The 23,097-nt window shown below is 37.9% G+C and overlaps 1 protein-coding gene across 1 annotated transcript in view; it reads left to right on the forward strand.

Moving 5' to 3' along the window:
- Positions 1–23,097, forward strand: part of ptprt (protein tyrosine phosphatase receptor type T) — a 186,871-nt gene that overhangs the window by 119,214 nt on the left and 44,560 nt on the right. The window contains 2 exon segments of the mRNA XM_072451758.1: positions 5,440–5,575; positions 13,630–13,662. Coding sequence (XP_072307859.1) covers positions 5,440–5,575; positions 13,630–13,662 — 169 coding nt within the window.

The following is a 23,097-nucleotide window of genomic DNA, read 5'->3' on the forward strand; positions in this document are numbered from 1 at the left end:
TTTCCTCCCATAAAAATCTCTTTCAATATCAACATAAACCATACAGAATTTTAATACACATCATTTTACATACAAAATAAAGAGATTACTTCCTTCCTAGCCTGAACTCTGCCCCAAACCTCATCATTTTATTGAGGATTGTCTATGGAGCTCAAATAAAAAAAACAAGAACAAGCTGATCATGTAAAAAGCACTGCATTTCAATCTTGATTAAAAGTTGATTAATTGCACAACCCTATTTTCAATTTAGTCTATACTCCAAAAGTTATTTTTTTTCTGTCAGATTAACTTCACTTTATTGTTTGGAAAGGTTGATTTCATAAACCTGTATTCATAACCCTAACCCAATGTCACTGACTAGTAGTTCTCAAACTTTTCACACCAACAAAGATACTATATCTTATCTTATCTTATTTAGCTCTTTAAAAAACACCAGATCTAAACCTGGACAATATATCTGGTCTAAATTAGGGCTAAACATAGTAGCAAGTGAGACTAAACCAGGTCTAAAAGGAGTCTAAACGACATAAGCAACAACCCAAAGGAGGACAAAAACACAAAAACTGTAGCTTTGTCTCTAATAAAGCAAAAGGGCCCTGAGTACAAACACGTACTACAGTCTGCGAAACACCGCATGAGACAACAGAAATGAAAGAAAAGTAAGGCGTTCACTTGCTATGTTCACATGCACACCAAAATCTGAGTATTGTCTGATTTTCGGATCTTTGTTATTATTTAAATGACATGCAAACCGCAAAATCTGACGTGATTAATCAGCGGGACCGTGACCAGATTACTTGCATCAGATTTGTCATTTTGATAGCGTTATAACTCCAAAAATGTGATGATAGCAAGATTCTGGGTACGCATGAACCTGCAGCCACTGTTGTTTGGTACATGGTGTCAACAACCGTGAATAAAAGTGTAATCGTGATGTCTTCACGATGTGTTATTGAATAATCAAAACGCTAAAATGTTATATCATGACATCCCTGTTGTCAAATGGTACAAAAATAATACAGTTTCAGCTTGTATGCTTCTTTTTCTCTTTAAAAAAAATAAAAACATCAACAGAAGACAATTTATCTCACCCCTCCTGCTAAATGCCAGTCCTTTCTTGTTAATATTCCTCGTTGCCACCTCGTCTATAACAGCTCTACTCCCCCGACAGCGCCGTGAAGGCCGAACGCGGGGACAGAGACGCGCCGAGCAGTACGTCGCCGATCAATAACCTTCGCTCCCTGGAGACTAGTTTACGGGAGAAAATACAATACAGAGTCTCTCGCTCAAGGCCTTCACTGCTCATTCTGTCCTCATTCGCGCCATAAACACAGCTATAAGTATTCATGGCGAGTGTCAACAATGCTCTTCATGAGCAATACGCGCCGGCGCTTCTGGGTAAATTTGGCACTTGTTTTGACATTAGATCAATCTCAGGTAGACTATGGTTAATGTTTACTGTTAACATTTCAAAGAAGAATGGAATGTATTAACAACTCCCCGGGTATTTACTGCGTTTTACTATTTCATGTGTTAAAAACTTAGAAGCGACATATGCTATGATTGCCGCTTCTATCCAAGCTAAGATTATAAATGGATTTTATTCCACCTGACGTTGGCTTTATTGAATTAAAAGAAACATTATGCAACTTTTATTCTTTTTTTGGCTTTTTATAGTTTTATTGTTCAAGAAAAACATACCTGGAGTTGTATTTTGCTTAATTCATTATTTCATTAATTTTGTTTGCAAGATCGTCTTCTCAGAAATCACTCCGTTTGAATTTTCTCCAGATTGTTGCGTAACAGATAAAATTCAGGACTTTTTTTGCACAATTTTAAGTCCATAAACCGTCGACGGACTCGTTCTGTCATCTAATTGTGTTCACAACAAACAATGGCTCCATTAGTATAGCGGACACGTTGCCTAAGCCTTCATTTATTTATTTCTCTCTCAAATAGATTTTTTAAGTTATAAAATGTGAAATATTCATACTAAGCTGACCAAATGCATGTTCAAAAGCTACAGTAATTTAAGACACAAAAATGCATAATATTTCTTCTTCTTCACATGATCAGGCGCATTTACTTTTTTTAAATACGGAAGAGCACTTCTTCCACCTAATGACGACGATGAAGTGAATATAAAGTTACTCAACATACATAAATTAAGCTTTAATTAGAGCTTATTGTATTAACGTCAAACATGCATATTTGTGTGGAGTGTAAAACAATTTCTGTGTTTTAAAAATGCCATAGCCACCATTTGGTAAATATTTGAGGGACCGTTTACCACGTGCATTAATCGCTAACTCAAGATAAGATAATTCCATCAGCTGCTTTTTATAACATTGCCCATGGTTTATATGAAGAGGAGCCGCTGACAGTATATCATAAAAATGAGCTTTGCTGTCCACCATTTTAGATCGCCGACATCAGTCACTTGTCTTTCTGAACTTTTCCTCTCCGCGTATACATGCTACTATTTGATGAGCACTTCTTTGTCCCGGTCACAGCCCTGTCAAACTCCTCCTGATTGGCTAAGAGGCTCTTACCTCTCTGAAATGGCCAATCGTGGTGTTAAATAGAGCTGAACCCGGAGCGCAGATGGTGCTCTACTGTTACGCGCTGAACTGTTCAACCCTATCAACCGGTACAGGGGCGCACCGGGGGTAAGGTGAGGCGTAACGGGGAGCACTCGAGAGTAAAATGGAGCTTTAATTCACCAGTGGGCGATTACCAGGACAGACAGCACAGAGAAGTGTCACACATGAGGAGACGGGGGGGACACCAACAGACTTGTTATTGTTGTTTGCCGATGGTGAAGAGAACAGGCAGCAGAGTCACTTTCTAATAGATTACTCTGAAATATTCTCCACGTTATAATTGGCTCTGGTGGTATTATGCAATTTCTCTAAAGATCAGAGCTAATGTTGACTAAAACTATTCCTCTTAGTTTTTGTCAATGTCATAATTGTGCTTACTTAAACACACAATAAGTAATCATGATACATCACTTTTTGTATGACTTCTATGACTAAAAACAGATATTTTTGTTAAATATAAAAAGGAACATGCAGAGAATAGATCCGATATCAACTTTTCAATCCCAACGCCCCAAACCAAACCAAACCATAAAAAGTCATATTACAAGGAACAAATCTGTGCACATTCCATGAAAAATAGTTAAAATATGAATATATTTTGTGTTTATTTTACTACAATTTGGTCGACTGAAACTTAAAATAATGATTTGACTAAATCTTGACAAAATCTGAAAAAAATAAATAGTCAAAAGGCTAGAAGCAAGACTAAATTACAATGCAATACACATGCACACAACCAAGCGTTTTCTGAGAACTGCATTACACACTTCACATTCACATATTTTGCAGAATATATTTAAATACTTTTCAAAGCCCTCATTTCTTGACACCATTAAACTGTCTGTTTGAAGTCTCATTTCCATCAGAAACAGAGGGTTCATTTTCTCGGAGCATAGGACGTGCAGTGACGGGTGTACTTTTTAAAAATGTATTTCCCAAGTGTTTGATGGGGTTGAAGACGGTTCTAGTGTGCTGTTCTAGTGATCAGTCATTAGCGCCTCACCCAGGTTCAGTGCTTAAGCCTGAGCTGCTCCAGCCTTGTGCTGTTACTGCAGACGAGGCCTGGGATCAAAGCTCAACTCCCACATATTTGTATGACTCCATTAAACACCTGTCTTTATCTATGACGCTTACAAGAAGAAGCTGAGCTGGTGCTAGAGGGAGTGTGGCCTCTGACGCTTCTGACTGAAGAACTCTTAATACTAAACACTCTTTCACTTTTATTTGAATGTATTCCTTCTCTTAAAATGTGTGTTTACGCTGAGATGAATCCACATGTGCAGAACACCTCTGCTCTTCTCTGACTCCACATCGGCTGTTTTTGTGCTTCTTTGAAAAAGTGAACCTCAGACTAAATTGGGTGTTAACAGAGTCAATAGTCTGTCCCTGCTGTGGTTTACAAATGTTTACACATCTATTTGACTGACAGGTATTCAGTTGCTGGGGTCAGTGGAAAATAAAATGCAAGCCACTTTTTAAAGTGCAATGTTGGATTGATTTTAAAAACATGTTGGGCACTTTCTAAATGTAGTATTCAGTGTAACCGTATGTACAACCTTTTTCTCTTGGTTTATACCATACTGTAGGATATTCCAGGCAAACCAAAATACCAGGAGACAAACGCTTCTTCAAAAAACTCATAGTTCTCCTTTAAACAGACACAATCAATACCAGTGACGCTAATGACCCCACTCAAGGCCAAAACCCCCTGATATGGTCCTGGTATTGTCCTTGATTTAACGTAACACTTAACACTTTCCATGAACCTTATCTTGTTTCTAATTCAGATTTTAGTGTGTTACTCATGACTTAACAGTGGAATTCTTATTTTTTTTTGTCTTTAATCTGGTCAAATAAATTTGCCATTCCTTTTGTGTGGGAACAGCATTACACTTAGTGTGAAGGTTTAAGCTATTATTATTCGAATGTCAGTTTATGGACATTTACACACAAAACATATGCAACATTCTCATCCATCTCCTGCTGCTCCCTCCTCTTCTTGTCGCCTGCTCTTTGCATTTGGTTTGATTCTCTTCACATTGGGATCTGCTCCGTTGGCCTCTCTCATGTTGTGCATGTAAGAGTCTGTGTGAAAGAACAAAGACACAAACGTATAACACAAATAAGGGCTTCACATTGCAAACCAAGATAGCAAAGAGCTTTTGTCTTTTTAAACAATTTATTTTGCAGATAATCGTGTTACGTATGTTAAACCTGCTCATCCTGGATTTTAGACCTCCACATCAGTCTTCTGTTAGGGCACCTGGATCAGATCAAAATGTACAGACTATTTAACCAAAAATTGCAAATGTAGTGCAATTGCAATTCAATGTTTTACAGAAGCTAATTGCAGTTGCAGTTGTTAAATTGTATTAGTTGCGCATTTGTTGGATAAAGTAAGCAATAAGCAGAAACCAGAGCTGGGTTGTTATCAGTAACATTTCCTTAAGTAACCGTTTAAAGAAATTGTATGCCTTCGAGTACTTTCCAGACACCATACATACTACTTGAGTAATATATTTTACTTGTGAGTACCAAATAAACTCCTGTTGTCCTTCCAACAGTACTTTAGCTAATCAGATGTTACATCTAGATGATTACACTTTTGAAGTAGCAGTACTTTTACTTAAAGACTATTTTGGCCACTCTATCCACCTCTGTTGACTCCAAAGCTATGTCTCATTGTGCGTCTGTCTCACCGCTAAATGCATGTACTTGCACAATACTCGTGGATGTGTTACATGTAATCCTTCTGATTGTTGTATGTAAATGTGGACCTCTAGATTTGACAGTGTGTGTACTGTTGTGTGCCTGTGCGTGTGTGTGTGTTTTATAGGGGCTGTGATTCAGGACTCGGACGCGATAGAGCCGGAGAAGCAGGTGGACAGCACGGTGAAAATGGCCGGAGTCATCGCTGGGGTCCTCATGTTCATCATCATCCTCCTGGGACTGCTGCTCGCCTTCAAACGGAGGTATCTCAACACATTAAATGTAGAGCTAGGGAGCTTTAAAGGTGCTGTTGAACCATTCAATAATAGAAACTTTGCAAGGTCTTGGTAATAGAATCTTGGTCTATGGTAGAAAAGGTTTCAAAGATAGTAATTTTGACTGCTGTCCACAATATTTTTTTTAGATGAAGGTACTGGTCTGATAATTATACTAGTTTTAACCTGACACTGCTCTCACCATGTTTACTATGGTCCAGTTTCAGTTTATTCTTGTTCTCTGGTAGCCTCTCACTTTCAGTGGTTTACCTGTAAAATCTATGGCTATTTTACCCTTTTGTTCTCTTGTAGCCTCTTAAGCACAATTGTTTACCCGTAAAGTATCTGACAATTTTACCATAGTGTCCTCTGCTAGCCTTTCACTTGCATTTGTTTAGCTGTAAATTCTGATAGTTTTACCCTATTGTTCTGTTGTAGCCTTTCACCAGCAGTTTAACTATAAAATCCCGGGCCTTTCAATCCTTCACCAATATTTACCTGCTAAAACTAAGGTCATTCTGCAGAGGCTCCCAGAGAACTATAGAGTGGACTGATCTGGATCTGCGTCTTCAGGTAAACAAAGTCAGATCAGCTTCTGGTTAAAACTCCACCCTTAGGGCAAGACCGGTCTAGTTTCAGTGCTATACAAGATTCTGAGCTCAGTACCTTCAGATTGAAAATGACATTTGGAAGACAGTAAAAATGTGTTCTAATGACTACCTTTTCAACATTTTCTACCTTTCTATTTCAAGGTTAATTTTACCGTTTAAGGCCTGTTTCAACACAGTTTTGATCATTTTGATAATATTTGATTCATTTTTTTGTTGTTCAATTTACATTAATCGTTGATTGACTAGTGGCAAATATATCTAACTGACACTATTTTTAATCATTTAGTGTTACATACAGCACCTTTAAAGCAAACTCAAAACATGAAAATGCTTGTTAGATTGATATAGATGAAACTGAATGTGTCCTCATATCAAAACTACTATACGGAATATTTCAGTAATTTACATATTAAGATTCAAAATTTTGATAAGGAAAGAAAAAAGGCTTAAAAGCGTTGAATGCAGTGCTGTTATTTTTTGCTTCACATGTCAGGGCCAAAATGCTTGTTAGATTTATATATATGAAAGTGAATGTGTCCTCATATCAAAACTACTGTACGGAATATTTCTGTAATTTACATATTAAGATTCAAAATTATGATAAGGAAAAAAAAAAGAAAAAAGGATTAGAGGTGTTGAATGCAGTGCTTCTGTTTTTTGCTTGACATGTCAGGGCCAAATGAAAGTAGATTACATTGATTACACAAAATCTCAATTCCAAAATCACTTGCCCACAAAAGTATTGGAGACGTCTTATCTTCTGCCACCATTTCTCTCTTCTCTTTCACTTTATCTCCTCTCGCTCTTCTCTTTCCCTGTAGTTCTGCTTTCACTCATTTTCCGTTGCTGTCCTTCACATGCGTTTTATTTATTCAATCATTCATTTCACCTCTGTCTTGAATTTATTCATTTTTTTTGTTAAAAATGTATTGAAAACACAGGTTACACTTTAATGCCACACTGTGGAGCATTCATGCAAAGCGATAACATCTCTGTCAGATTAATCAATTCGTTGTTTAGAACGCAAAAGTCACGTGATGAAAATATTTGTACTAAAATTGACCCGAATAAAGCTGAAGTGAAGCTGTTTGAGGGACCTCGGCGATTACGTTTATGGACAAAAGCGTGTTTTCGTCAGATACACAATAAATTTTACAATTGCTCTTCAGTTTGAAGAGCAATGTCTTCTTTTGTCATTCTCATTGCATGTTTTGGACGTATACATATAGACCAGCTAACCGTTATTCGATGACTAAGTTAGACGACGATCACTTCAATAATCGATTAGTTGCGATTAATCGATTCCAGACTGGTGCATACGGCCTCAAAAACTTGGAATATGTCTTTCCTTTCTTCTAGAACTGTCAAAACTACAGATTTTGAAGAGCAATATATTATTACAGAGACAATATCACAATAATCAATATTACATCTTGTACCCCTAAAGCAGGATAATCCAAGGTTGACATGTTCTGAACTCACTAGATAGATAGACAGATAGATAGGTATGTTCGGATGCAGAAACACTGTGCTTCCCAGATTAAGAATATTCATCTTGTCTTCTTAAGTCGTGAAGTTTTGTTGTTTTGTTGTTACAGACAATAGATAAGAGACGATGTAATTACCTTGACATGTTTTGATGGTAACTTTGATCTTGGTTTGAAGCGTCACACTGACCATTGCGCTGATATAGAAGACTGCCTTGCGTCCCAGTTGCCTTTGTGTCTCAAAGGCCTCGGTGCAGCATTAGGAAGGATCAGCAGAGCGTGTGTCAGGGCAGTTTGAGGAGAGTAACAGCCCTCAGGACAAAAGACTCAGGCATCACAACTCTGGAGACATAACAGAAAAACCCACTCTTACTGCTGTTTAGTTATCAATGTGTATGTTAGTTAGTTATATAGTTAGTGTGTATAATTAGTTACTTATTTGACCCGCTACAAATAACATCTTATTGTACCACAGAATTTAAAAAATAATAATAATAATGTACACACAATAAAAAATGTCCATTATTGCCAGTGAACTGAGCTCTATAGAAAGGTTCAAGGAGCTGAAAACAGAAGTGCAGAGTACGAAGAGCAGAGACATAAATGAATGTGAGAAATTTAAAGCAGCGGTTAACCTTTAGGTCAAGTGGATTATGCTAATGAAGAGCCAAGCAGATTTAACTGGGCATAATATATACAGAGAGGCCAAAGGCATCAGGAGAACTATTGAGAGAAATGAAAGAGTGTAAATGTGAAGGATTCAGTTGGAGTACGCACCTCGGGCGAACAAGGGCAAAGGCCACAGCTCCAACCTACAACAGGCGGACAGAATTATCATTGTAGTCACCAAACATGTAGTCATTAATGTGAGCCAGTAAAAAGAAAGTTTGAACTGTTTTTTGTTTAAATATTATTTGTAGATTATCTGATATTGATATGAAACATAAAATACTGTGTCTTCCGGATTATAAGTCGCACCTTTTTTCATAGTTTTGGCGGGGGTGTGACTTATACTTATACTTTGAGACGACTTATATGTGATATTATTTGTTATTTTCACACTTGCAACAGCATTTCATACTCCAGTGCAACTTGAATATGTTTTTTCTTCTTTATTATGCATTTTTTGGCTGGTGCAACTTATACTCCGGTGCGACTTATAGTCCGGAAACTACGGTAAATGAATAAAATTGAAAGTTTGATGCACTGATGAAAACAACAAGACTGGGGCAGCTTTGAAAAAATACCTGATATTGGAGCCAATACATCGCCCATCCCTAATATTATTAATATGTACATAATGAAATATTTACAGGCCATTAGGTTTCATAAATGATTCCACAGTAAAACATGGCAAGCTCACACAAAACTGTCTGGTACGGTTTATCTTTGACCTTGTCCTTCAGAACAAATATGTTTGAGTGGACCTCTGTGATGTCCCAAGGAATGAGTCCAGATAGGCCTAATGTGTGTTTCATGTACTGCAGACGGTCAGGCTAAGACCAGGCGCTGAATAATTTACATCACTTAAGCTTCCAAACCAGGAGTCTCACTTCTCTCAGATCTGCACACAAGGAAAACACTGAATTTAACAGTTTCTTAATGCCTTTGTTCATGTTTTTTCTTTGTTTTCTTTGTTGCGGTTTTGTAACTAGGTCAAACTTAATGAACTTATATCTGAATCTTTATATTGTGACGAGGGCTGTGTAATATAATCTAAACACATTTTACAGACATTATCTCTTTTTTTATGTTAAATGTAAAAGGCCAATTTTATGATGTAATTCTGAGGCTTGTTGCTTAAGATAATGTCCAGTAATGTTGCTTTAAGGGGGTCTTTAGGGTCAGGTTGGGTGGGAGCAATAATAAGTTGTGTGAGATTTAACTAATTACAAAGTTATTCCTGTATTTTCTGGACTATAAATCGCACCGGAGTATAAGTCGCACCAGCCAAAAAAATGCATATTAGATGAGAAAAAAACATATATAAGTCGTACTGGAGTATGAAATGTGGTTGCAAGTGTGAAAATAACAAATACTATAATAATATCACATATAAGTCACGCCGGAGTATAAGTATATACGTATGAATATAAGTATATAAGTCGCACCCCGGCCAAAACTATGAAAAAAGGTGTGACTAATAGTCCGGAAAATACGGCAGTAAAGTTGTTTTTTTTATACAACCAATCTATATGCGTGTCCCCTAAAACAAGTAATTCAGAACTATCAAAAGTAGAAAAGAAAGTAAAGTTTCCTGTTTTATTTTTACCCAAATTCAAAAGTCTTTGACTTGGAGACTTTGGTATTTAAAGATACATTGAAACAAGATTGTATAAATATTGCTACTCCACCTCCTTTACTGGGTCTTTCACAACAAAATATTATAATTGTCCAAAGAAAGGTAGGTCAGCATCTCAGATTTTGGAGGTTAACCATGTTTCAGAGAATACAAATATATCCAGATTTACTTGTTTTGCCCACACTCTCATTCTAATAATTTGCACATTTAAGTGAACAACTCAAAGACATTTTTTGATTAATTCAGTGTTATGAACATAATCTAACTGAGGCGAGCTTTTTGTAGGTTTAATATTGATTTGAATATAATTTGAGGTTTTGCCGAAAAAACGCAGCAACATTTCCCACATTTGGAATTTGCTTGGCACCACAGTATGATTCAAGCCACACATGTAACTGTCTGAGGCGGCTGAACTTCATGTCTCCAGCGCAGTGGATCATGGAGACATGAAGTGAAATCACACACTGTTTTATGGGGCTTTGGACGGCGTTGATCAGGGACATTAAGTCATCTTTAAGTTTCTCTGATCGTTGTAGCTTTAAATCCTTTGTGTGACTGACCAACAGCAGACACAGTTGGAAGATGACAAATAATGTGTGCGGCGGAATAGTTTAAGTTCTGCATGAGGAAACCGGCTGGACGGCAGGGTGTGTAGCCCTTTGCCACGTGCACGTCTCTCGCCATAGAAGATCCAAGGACGAGCACTGAGGGGTTTAGTCTGTTGCCGTATGGTCTTGGATATCCCGAGTGACGGTTCTGTGTGAGCTTCAGATCCGGAAAGTGTCAGAGAAAGGAAGCAGAGAGTTGAGAAGGGTAATTCAAGCACATTGAGTAGGTAAAAGTCAGCAGATCCCGTGTCAGTCCTACTCCATTTTACTGCTTTGTGTCTTGAACAATGTCACCACCATTATGGCCAGTAGAGGTACTAATGCTGCTTTTTATGATAGGGCTGTCTTGATTGTTTAATCTCTATGGGAAGTCCGGCTTGTGCACCTCTGGCTTCAGCAGATAGCTTGCTCATATTTCACCACCGCGACAAGTAGACTGACCATAATTGTCTTATCTCTTCACCGGCTGTTGGAGCTCCCTGTTGTCTGGACTTGGCAATGCGCTTTGACATGCGCTGAATGGTAGAATCAAGCGCGCAATAGATAGAGATCGCAATGTTATCTGAATGGGACCAGAGGAAAGGCCAACACATGCACAACCAAGATAAATCTGTAGAGATGCGCTAATGCTCAAAAAGTGGCAACAGAAAAGCAGTTTTCAAAAATGTTTTCAAAGATAGAAACTAGTTTGGATTAGGGCTGTCCAACTAACCAAATTTGAATCATATGGAGATCCAGTCATTTCTTATCCGCAATGATCAGCATGGGTCTTTTTGAATAACGTATTCTCTGGACTATAAGTCGCACTGGAGTATAAGTCGCACCAGTCAAAAAATGCAAAATAGAGAAGAAAAATACATATTTAAGTCGCAATGGAGTATGAAATGCGGTTGCAAGTGTGAAAATAACTGATAATATCACATACTGTATATGTTGCTCCGGAGTATATAAGTATATAAGTATAAGTCGCACCCCGGCCAAAACAATGAAAAAAGTCCGGAAAATACGGTAAAAGGTCTACAGCCTATCATTAATCGATGAAAGCATGTGGTTTGGAGCAGTTCACATATTTTGGGGATTTTTTTTTTTTCTGTCTTAAAATTGGAAATTAAAATTGAAAGCCATAATATTATTTTTTAATAGAAATGCTGGATGCGTGTATTTAAATTGCTTTCGTAATTATTTTCCTGTGGTCAAATTCCGAGTTGATCCCCTTGCCAATGCTTGCGTTTGTGGACATTTGGACGGTCCTTCTGAAGTGTGTGGAGCTAATATTGACAGGGCTGTAGCTGTGGATTGTGGCACAGAGAGGACAAAGGCGTCTCCAGATGGATTTATGGAAAGAGATGGTTCAAACACAGATACAATCCTCTCTGGACCAACAAACAGAAATATCTCCCTCCCAAACTGCAGCATGAAGCCTCTCGGCACAGCATTTGGTTAGCTCAAATTAGGCCCTTGAATTCAGTTGGACTGAAAATCTGCCCCGAGATCATACTCAGGAAAAGATGCATTAATTTAAGTTTACGTTTTTGTATTATTGCTAGATATCCATTGTCATTCATTGGCTGCTTTTTGCATGTTTATGTGCTTCTTAACATCTATTGCTATAAACTATATGTTTTTAGTTAGCAATATAGTACAAAACCACTTTTATATTCATGCTTTTCTACCTATAGGAGTCAATACTTAGTCATATATTTGGTTTATTTGAACAAGATTTTTTTCTAAAGCTACCACTCTTCTGGTTTGCTATGTCAACCCTCAATAAACCAGAAAATGTAAATAAATGTAAAATAATGCATTGAAACAGTTGTTGACACATGCATCAAGTTGTTAAAGAAGACATATTATGCTTTTTTAGATATTTATGATCTTTGTCCCATTTAAAGAACACATGTTACGCATCATTTGTATTGTTAAAGGCGCAATGGACGATTTTTCGGCGATTTGAGAACGCAGGCGGAAGTGCGCATGCGCACTCCTCCTGTGCGGACTGATACAACACACACGTGCGTTTGTTTATTAGCGCGACGGATCGCATCGCATCCCTCTTCTCCCGTAGATTTCCGTCTTCTTCTGAGTCAGCTCGAACAGTCTTTCTCCGTCTTCATTTTGTCCCGTACACTGAAGGAACTATATTATGATAGATCAATGCGCCTAGACACGCGGAAACGTAGGGACGAACCGCACGCGGCTGCAGGTGAGCGGTAGGTGCGTTTTATGATTGATACGTGGCAGGACTAATTGGCAGTCCACGCCACGAGGAAATAAGACTCATTTGGGCCAAAAAAATCGTCCATTCAACCTTTAATTGCCTTTAAATATGCTCTTGTAGAACCTAAAATAGTGTGTCAACAGAGTTAGAATTAGAAAAGCTAGCTGTTTCCGACATGGTAATGCAGGCAATGGTTTTAGGACTTAAAAACTGCTCAGGAGAACAACCTATGATGTGTATATTTGAGTTTTTTTCTGAGGCTCATAGGGAGGGGATTTAGTAAGCAGGATTCATCAAACAAGTGTGAATGAAACTAAATACAACTCCAGGTATGTTTTGATGAGTGAACAATGTTATAACATGATTAAAACTCAAAAAAGTACATGTTGCATAATTTATGTCCTTAAATAATTTTTTACATTATTTATCGACATCGATTTGTTTTTATTTGTGCCAAAATGGCCAAGCCACGCTGTTGTAGTGAATATTATGCATCACCAAAAAATGGTGGAGCAGTAAGCTTTTATCCTGGGTTTTAGAGTTCTAAATGCGGAATAAAAATGCATGTAAAAAAGAGTGTATGAATCCTACAATATTCTTTTTACCATTATAACATTCTTAAACGTCAACTGTGCATAATGTGTCTCCTTTAAGACTGCTTTGATGGAAATCAAAACAGAAGTAAAAGTGCCTGGACCTCTCTGTACTCGAGTCTCATGCCCTTATGTCTCTCTCTCTCTATCTTCCTGTTTCCTGTCTTTGGCTCCGCCCCTTCCTGTCCCCCCTCCTGTACCTGCCCTGTCCTCGCTCCAATAGAGAGATTCACACGTGGAGAACTCTGAGCGTGGGGTATTGTATCTTTACTTCTAGACATCACCTCATTCCACTTTCACCTCAACCAAAACCAAGTCAACATCATTTATTAAACACAGATATTAAAGACAGACTCTTCAAAAATAAAACACAAAATAAGTGTGTTAAAGCCAGTTTGATCAATAACTAACATTTTCAATTGCATTTGGTCAACTTAAACCCATTAGTCCACAATTATCATTACATTCATTTGTGTTTGTGCATTTTAAGCTGGCAATGGATTTTGTTGTTGTTTTTTTTTTTTTTTTTTGAATGTATTGTGCGCATGGTTCTACAAGTCCAATGATTTTTTTATTGAACTCCTTCTTGTTGATTCATAAAACTTGAACTGAAGCTCTGTCAAAATGGCCATTGTCTGAAATTTTGACTTGTGCGTAGCCTAATTTCCATCCATTGTTTTACTCCTTAAAGTCTTTGCTTTAGTCTGCATGTGTTCCTACTTTGCTATAAGGGTTCAAAACATCTGCAAAACAGGTTGAATTTTCACAGGAAATGCATCTGAGTTTACTTCAAGCCAAACAGTCAAGGCAAGCATGAACCCAGCCTCAGAGATGGATAGGAGGTGAAATAATTAGTCCCATTTTGGATCTGTGATATGAAGACTGTGGCTTCTCTATATCCAGCAGAGGTGGAAATGAAGAGGCAGAAACAGACTCATATGAAGCAGCTTATTAAACAAATCTCTCACACACCCACACTGTGCCCTGCTCACCAACCGTGCTTTGGCTTTGCTTCGTAAGATACTACATTTGAAGATGAACAATGAAAAAAACCTTCTCACCCTCCGCGGATGGTCTCGTGCCTTTTGTCCAAGCTTGGGTCCTCTGCCAGAGGCCTGGAGCTTGAGGGTTCAGCGCAGAATCTTTGCTGTTCCTGGCACTGCACTTTTCTGGACCGAGATGTCTGATCTTTTTCCAGGGATCTGTTGTAGCTACTCCTCCAGTTTGATGGTCACTGCCCCAAGTGCTCCCATGACCACAGGTACAACTTTGGCCTTCACCTTCCAGGCCTTCTCCAGCTCTTCAGTTCTTGTGTTCCTTTTTCCTGATGTTGTCATCACTTGGTATTGCCACGTCAACCACAGCGGCTTTCCTCTGCTGTTTATCCACCACCACAATGTCTGGTTGGTTTGCCATTACCATTCTGTCAGTCTGTATCTGGAAGTCCCACAGGCTCTAGGCTCGGTCATTCTCTTCCACCTTTGGAGGTGTTTCCCTCTCTGACCTTGGGGTTTCCAGTCTATATTCCAAACAGATGTTTCTGTTCACTATGCCATCCACTTGGTTATGGCGCTCCATGTATGCTTTGGATGGGTGGAACCCTCCCTGTATGGCGAGGAGCTTTTGCGTCTTAACATCTGTGGTCTGTATCTCTTCCTTTGGCCACCTTATTATTCCTGCTGGGTATCAGAGCACTGGAAGGGCGTAGCTGTTTATTGCCCGGGACTTGTTCTTGCCATTGAACTGGCTTCTTATAACTTGCCTCACTCATTGTAGGTATTTGGCTGTTGCTGCTTTCCTTGTTACCTCTTTGAGATTGCCATTTGCCTGTGGTATTCCAAGGTGCAATGTCTGCTATTGTTCCTTCGGGGAGTGAGACCCCTTCCTTGTGGATTACTACTACTTCTCGAGCCCGAATGACATCCCGACGTCAGCACTTTAGATCCTGGTCGTGTGGATCAGTGAGTTGATGTCTCACTCACTCTTAGCATACAGCTTGATATCAAACTATGTATGTATATGTATGTATAAATACATTTTCTTCAGATAGAATGGTTTATTATTTTCAGCCTAACGTTAAACCAAGAATCCTAAATCCTAAACTTAGTGTTCATCCAAAGATATTTGGACACTTACTGTAAGTGTGATTTATCAGGATGTTTCACAGCACTTTTTTGCATCTTTATGGATGGTTTGGCATGTCTGGCACAGTGTTTTTACCCAGCTTTATCAAAGAGGTCTAGGATCCTGAAATTTAGGACTAGCTCTAGGACTGACCTAAAGATCAGGCACTTCACAGCGCTCACCACAGTCGGTGCCCAACATCTCTGCGCTGAATTAGCAGACATGATCAACCTGCTGATAACAGTGATAATGTGGTATTAGTATCACGCTGCGCTGGCCCCTCTGAGCAGAGCTTGACTAAAGGCCTCATCTGCTCATTCAAGCTCAAGGACTGTTTAAAAAACTGTTCAAGAGACTGAGGACTGTCACTGGGAAAATGAGAAATGCTTGAGAATATAAAATACAATAAACAATAAATATACTATTTATAATTTGTCTATGGATGTAACCGCCGTGTTGATATATAATCTGTTTTTTGAAACCTGTCATTACCCAAAAAGAAGTTGAAGTGTGGTTTGAATAAAAATAGATTTTTGTTGAAGTACTGTATAAAAGTCTTTACAGAAAGAGTTGTGCATAAGAGTATATAGCTCTGGAGTACAATATGTTTGTGCATTGTATGCTTCTGTTCATTATTTTTTCTCCCTGAAATGATTATTGATTATTCTGAGTCTGAATTGCAGAGTCTATATTTCATCATATTGACAACATATACTGCATTTACCAAACCTGTGGGTGTACATCACTCTGACATATTGTCGCCTTGTGTTAAATAAAGTGCATTTTTATACTAGGATAGGATATTTTTCTCTCGACGCCGCGCTGAAGGCAAATCTTTACACACGTGATAAACAGCAGGCTTCACACGTGCTCTGATAAATGTGTTCTACTCCAGTCTGAAAAGCCATATTGAAATGCATTGGGCTTATGTTTTCCAAGCTGATAGCACCATAATATTCATATGAGTTTATGATGAAGCGTGTGAGTGCAGCCTGGATATGGCAGTGTGAATGGACCTTATAAAGCATTCAGACAGAGGGACAAACAAATAATACATTTCTCTCGCGAACAATTTCAGGAAGATAATTTTTCAGATTGACGGTTATTTATCTTAGTTTATGTGAAGAAAACACCTCTAATATATTGTAAATAACATGAACAATGGGTGCCAGACGTTAAGCCGATTGCTACACATTTTCAATCAACGCATATTTCACTCACCAAATTTACGTAAAAAGCAGGCAACATTACATCGTAGAATGAGCATAAAGATACAAGAAAGCGCTTTCTCTTCCAACCCAGACATACCCACTGTCTCACACTAACAAATCTCACACTTCATCTGTATTATGTGGTAATTTTTCACAGCAACACCTCCACATGTCTCACTCTCTCTCCTCTGCACACAGTGAATGCACACAGCCGAGTGTGTTTTCAGAGCGTATTAATATTTATGAGCAGATTTTACGCTTTTGGCTTTTACAGCTGGGTCCTGCCGCTTTGCACTTTATTAATATCATCAGGACAATGTCAGCAGAATGCTTCAAACGTTATGGATATGACAAAGGAGGTAAAATTGGGGGATGTGAATAAACACTGCTGGGCGTGTCTCGGGCTGCTGCTTTAATTGCTGAAGTAGGTTTTAACCGTTTGATTTCAGTTTTACTATATGAAAGGGTATAATTTCAAATGCAATGGATTTATAGATTTACATTTGGTTTAAAAAAGAAAGTTTGGTGACACTCGAGTTTAGGGACCACAAAAGTTAATGGCTATATAGTTAAAAGATGCAACCATACAGAATAAAACATTAAAGGGCACATATTATGCACAATCAACTTTAACGAGCTGTTTGCCTTGTTACAACAGTGTTTGCTCAAAGTTATGATTGATTCTTGAGGCTCAAGTGCTCAGAAAATGTCTGCCTACACCTATCCGCTATCCCCGCCCACGTCCCTGTATTTGATGTGATTATTTGAAAATGTCACTTTGCCATTTTTCAACAATAAAAACACATAAATGACAATGTGCTGCCTGTTACAGTGGAATGTCACTATGAAAAGGCAGGGCTTATCAGTTCTGGAGTTTTGAACATACAGCCAATGGACCTGTTTATATTAAGCAGTTTTAGATCAATATTGCAGTTTACAATGACAAAAATATTAAGTGGTGATCTCCTTATGTGATAGTTCAACACAGGTACTTAAACATAACATACTATGCCTTCTTTAATTAGTATTGACACACAAATTACAGTAAATACATGTATTACTTGCTAGCCATTAATATGTTCCGTAACCTAAAGTCCTACCAAACGTTTTAATCATTGTCGTGTCACCGCTTGTGGTAGAAGGATTCTGTATAGATTGAACCAAATTGTGTTAAACGTGGTATTGACATTAATTACAAAGAAAGTTACTTGGACATAATGCAAATGACCATTCAATGACAGTATGTGCACCACAACATTCGATTGTCTGCCAGCACAGATACACATGTGCTCCTCTCTTCTGTAAACAGGAGCTGATATATTGATCCACGTGTCCTCGGTTTGTTTGGTCTGTGTCTCCATCACTCTCTCCGGGCTTTGCGTAGTGGCAAACTCACACTTAGTCCAATTGATGCCTTAGTCAACCAAAATGGTTATGGACTAATACTGTAAAAATAACTGCAATATCATGGTAGTGTGATTTTGTACCTTCAAAATACTCACAATAATTGTCATAATATATATCAAATACACCTACAAAACTGAGGCAATAACACAGCCCATGATCCTTTGCTCTATTTTAGTGCAGAAAACATCAAGACATGACTGCTGTTAGCACTATTGGAACATGTCAAAAAAAGTTGAATCTTCACAATTCTGTTACCCTTGAAATATTGCAATAAATATCTTACCGGGAGATGTGTATCATGATGTGATCCATCAAATCCATTATATCCTATCAGCAAAAAATTGTATATCTCATTGTTCAATAGCTCTAATAAAATGTGTGTACAATTTTTTTTTTTCAAATTTGAGGTATTTTACTTTATTTTTTCTACTTGCAAAAGATTTGAGCTGTAGAGAATTATATCTACCAAAAAAGCCTTGTCAATTGTGTTTAATTCTGCTATTTATTTGTATGTTTTTTTAAACAATAGTATACATTTAGAAAAGGGTTTACTGGGATTATCCTGCTTTAGAGTTTTTGTGCCGGTGGGATAGTTGTTTCATTTATCCTTTATTGTGATTTTAGCGACAATAACATTTGTTTATATTTTATTTTAATTTAGTTTATAGTATTGATATTTATTATGTAAAATGGGAGGGCATCAGTTGTAAAAAACGGGTGTCGTTTTTTTCTGACACAAAACATAACTTTTTTCCAACAAAAACTTGAATAGCTCTCTCTGTTTAAATCTGTCTTAGGGATAAATAATGCCTTTAAAGACAAACATAAATCCTCTACATTGAGCTGTTTAAAGCCTCCATAGGTATAATCATAATACAAAACTCCTCTTTTCATCTTTTCTGGCTTGCCATCCAAAATCAAATCAAAGATCTTCTGTTCAAAAGATTTAAAGATGAATTTAATAAGTAAATCGTTTATATATATTGTGATATTTTTCTGTAGCAATTTATCGAAATGCATTCCTCATTTTTAAGCTTTTCAACATCTTCTTCCTTCTTTCTTCTCTCTCTTCTCCATCTCTTGGCAGTTTGTGATTATCTGCTTTGATACCTTATTCAGTCAAGACAAACAAAGGAAAACATTGAAATTATTAAATAATAATCACACTTAATGAACATATTTTCTATAAATATAAATTAATTGTTAGTCATTTATGCTGTGTACACTGGCTCATGCTTCTGCCAAAGGCCTTTCTTGTGAAGATAAATGCAGTTTATTTGCTAATTTATTTGACATAATATTTGACAGATTTCTCCTTTGTCCTTGTCATGAATGAATTGTATGTGCTTTTCCATATGCAGCCTGGAGCGGCACTGCAGCCCACAACACGTGTCCCCTTGGGAACAATAAAGTTGATCTTATCTTAGATACACAGAGAAGAACTGGAGTCCAGCCTGACAAAGAGGCACTTAGGTGTAAAAGCCTTATCAAACACCAGAGACAAACATCTCTAAATACGGTAGAGTTTCTGTATGAGGACACGTTCAGAGAGATCTTAGTACATTCTACAATGAAGGACAAGTCTGTTCTAGAGACAGTGATGAAAATAAAAGGCATGAACTAATCTAATGTGTTTCTTCCTCTTGACTCTTCACCTCCACCTCAGCTCCTGCTTCAGAAGACATGCTTATTCCTACTCTTATTATCTGTAAGTAGAGACATTCCTTTACCCTATAGATTATAATATCCTTGTTGGTCAATACATTGTTTACAAGATGATTGAGGGATGATTTTAACCCTCTATGAGCATTGTTATTTTAGTTGTCCATGGTTTTCAAAGTGATGAACATTTTGCACCGTTGCTCTTGCAATCGACAATTCAAAACTAAATATTACATCTTTTGAATTGTTAAAATTCCTGAATATGGTGCCCATAAACAGGAAACTGAAACTCATGAATAAAGGCAGACACTTGCTCAAATTTGCACTTGAGGACTGAATGATTGTGGGATTTAGGTAGTATTTTGATGCGGAAAATATGGACAGTAATTTGTGTCATCAGATTTTGAATTTCAAGTGCTGACAAATTACTCACTTAAAAAAACGTGTGTGAATTGTTTTTCTTTGACTGTCAGTCATTGAATATTTCTGTATATATTTTAAATGTGAGTTTCTCTATTTAAAACTTTTAAAAAAAACTTAATATTATTAATTCAGGGCATATTATATTTTCAAGATAAAAAAAAAATCACAGTCTAATTGAATGTTTGTTTGAAATTGAGTGCTTGAAAATTGTTTGAATTACTAAACTGAAAAAAATTCAGCCACTGAAATTTAGGATACAACAATTCAAATGTTTTTTCAGAGTACAAATATTCAAAGTGACAAATTCACCAGCATTTCATATGCAAAATAAAATAATATTCCATAAGAAAGCCCTTTTTGATTTAATGCCACTTGGTTTTAGCCCAAGAATGTGACAAATCAAAGAATGGGAATATTATATAAGCATGAGAACCAAAACAACTCTGAGGACTACGAAAAGTCTGAGGAATAAAGTCTGGCGGTAATGCAACAATTGGATGCCAACCGCCATAAGACAACAACAACAACAACAACTCAGTAAACCAACAGTAGTCTTTGTTCTCTAAGGAGAATCTGATTGCAGTTCTAACCTCACCCCATAAGGTCACTGTAATTCCTTGTTATCACTTCCTCCAAGTGTCCATTTCCTGCTTGTAAACCCCTTCTAATGGGCCCTGTCTGTTAGTGCACTCTCACTCACCTGAAATATAGAGCTGTAATTCCCTAGGAGTCAGACCCCTCTCCGCCAGCGTCTTCAAAGCGTTGGAGCCGCAGTCCAAACCGAGCGTAACTCTCATCAGTGCAGAGCCTTAGGTTTGAAAACAGGAGGCCGGGCTGTCTGACCTCTGCAAATCACACTGTGCACTCACAGTCACTCTGTGCTACAAAGGGAAAGGCTGCGAACACGTACTGTACAAACTTTACCCACAGAAGGTCTCATGTTCTGGCACATCTAACGTATACAGTGTACATTTAAAGTGAATGACTGACTACTCTTGCTCATAGTCTAATCAGTTAAACTTTATTTGCATAACACTTTACATATGCTGACAACCCACCCGTCCTAATTTATTATAACAATCAAGTAAGAAAAATGTATATTTAAACAATCCAAAGCTCTTAAAGCAACACTAGGTAACTTTCTGGAGGTGGTCTGTATTAAGTAGAGTAGAAAGCAACTCCATACTTCTGAACATTCTTCATGGAGATAGATACGTTTAATAACTTGCTGTGGAATATTAGGGCAAAAGGAACAACATTACCACAGAGACAAACAGGTGGAGGTTCCTCCAGGTTATATAAGAGTCAGGTTTGTGGAGATGCAACCCTGCTCACAGTTAGGATGCATGATTATCTATGTTTTTCATAGTAAACGTTTTTTATTTGAGTATATTTTTGGGCTAAAAATGTTACACTTTAAAGATTGTGTGGGGGGGAGACAGCATTGGAGGCTGTAGAGAACACAGATTTAACACATGTCCTGTTCTAGCACCAGGATGTTTACTGAGATCAGAAGATTTCATATTTACACCAATATTCTCCTCATCGCCTCACAGACACACAGCGCGTCTGTACTTTGTCTGTTCGGTTCTCAACTGTTTGCCGAGGGCCTGGAGCTGGTCTGGAGGCAGTGGTGTCATGGCGCTGGTTCAGTCCACAACAGCTGGGGATGGCTCCAGGATATTTGAGTCTTGTCTACACAACTGGAGCTCTGACAATCCACTGACAACGCCAACAAATATCTCTGCTCTGCTCAATTCAAGCCCCTAAGGGTTGCTTCTCATGTCTCCTCTGTTAAAGGAGAGATAATTGAATGGTCCGAACCCTGAGTACTTAATTTTGTACTTGTGTTACTGTCATTTAAAGAATTATTGATATACTTTACTTGAAATCATCCTGACATCTTCAAGTAACGATAATCTAGTTTCATTACTCCCCCAAACCCCATCAAAGCTCTGCACTCCCAAAGCTGTGTACTATTTCACTACTTATTATAACTGTTCAAACGTCCTCCAATTCCTCCAATTAGCCCTGCCGATGCAAAGGTGTCCACAACTCTCAGGGCAGTCGCCATAGAGTAACCTCAGAGCTTAATGAACTTTCTCTTAATGAACTGCCTCTATCGCAGTCATTAATCAGGGGTTAACAACACTCTAGGGAATCTGACATTTAAACTTTTGTCCCATGGGGGAATGAGTGTGTGGAGATGTATATATCTATTCCATGATAACTGTAAAAAGGTTTAAAGGGTGATTCATAGGCGTGATTCATAGGCTTCTCAAAGTTCCATCAGAGCTGTGCAACCTAGAGTCACGATGAGAGCAGTGGGCAGTGAGTTTGTGGAGCTGCAGGGGTGCGCTCGTTTCGATGATCTGGTCATGCCTCTTGCGTGTGTTAAGTCTGCATCAGTAGTGACAAGTCTCAGCCCGCAGTACTTATCACGTATCAAGCGTCCTCTGATAAAACCACCTTCGCCACAATACTCCTCTGAGGAATCCAGACGATCTTTAATCAACTTTAATGTGTGTTGTTGAAGATAGTTGCATGTCGGTCTGAAGGGCAAATGGAATAAAATGCTCTCTAAATTAATACATTTGTCAAAGAGCTATAGTTTTGTGAATACTGATGATGACAAGACAAGGAGGAATGATTCATCACGTTCATATTATTTTTATGTAAATGCACAAAATAGATGTGAATTTTGGACAGTTTTCATCATTAGTCAACATCATTAGTGACCATTTTACACAGCGTAGTTCCTTGGTCATATTGTACGTAGCGCAGTTACTTCAACATGGAATCAAACAATGTACTAAACCTGCCTTTGCATGAAAAAAAATATGTATTCAACTGTGTAACCGAAG

The sequence above is a fragment of the Eucyclogobius newberryi genome, unplaced genomic scaffold (genome assembly GCF_026437365.1).
Source record: "Eucyclogobius newberryi isolate DKJ021-1_F unplaced genomic scaffold, fEucNew1.0.hap1 SCAF_19, whole genome shotgun sequence".
NCBI lineage: Eukaryota > Metazoa > Chordata > Actinopteri > Gobiiformes > Gobiidae > Eucyclogobius > Eucyclogobius newberryi.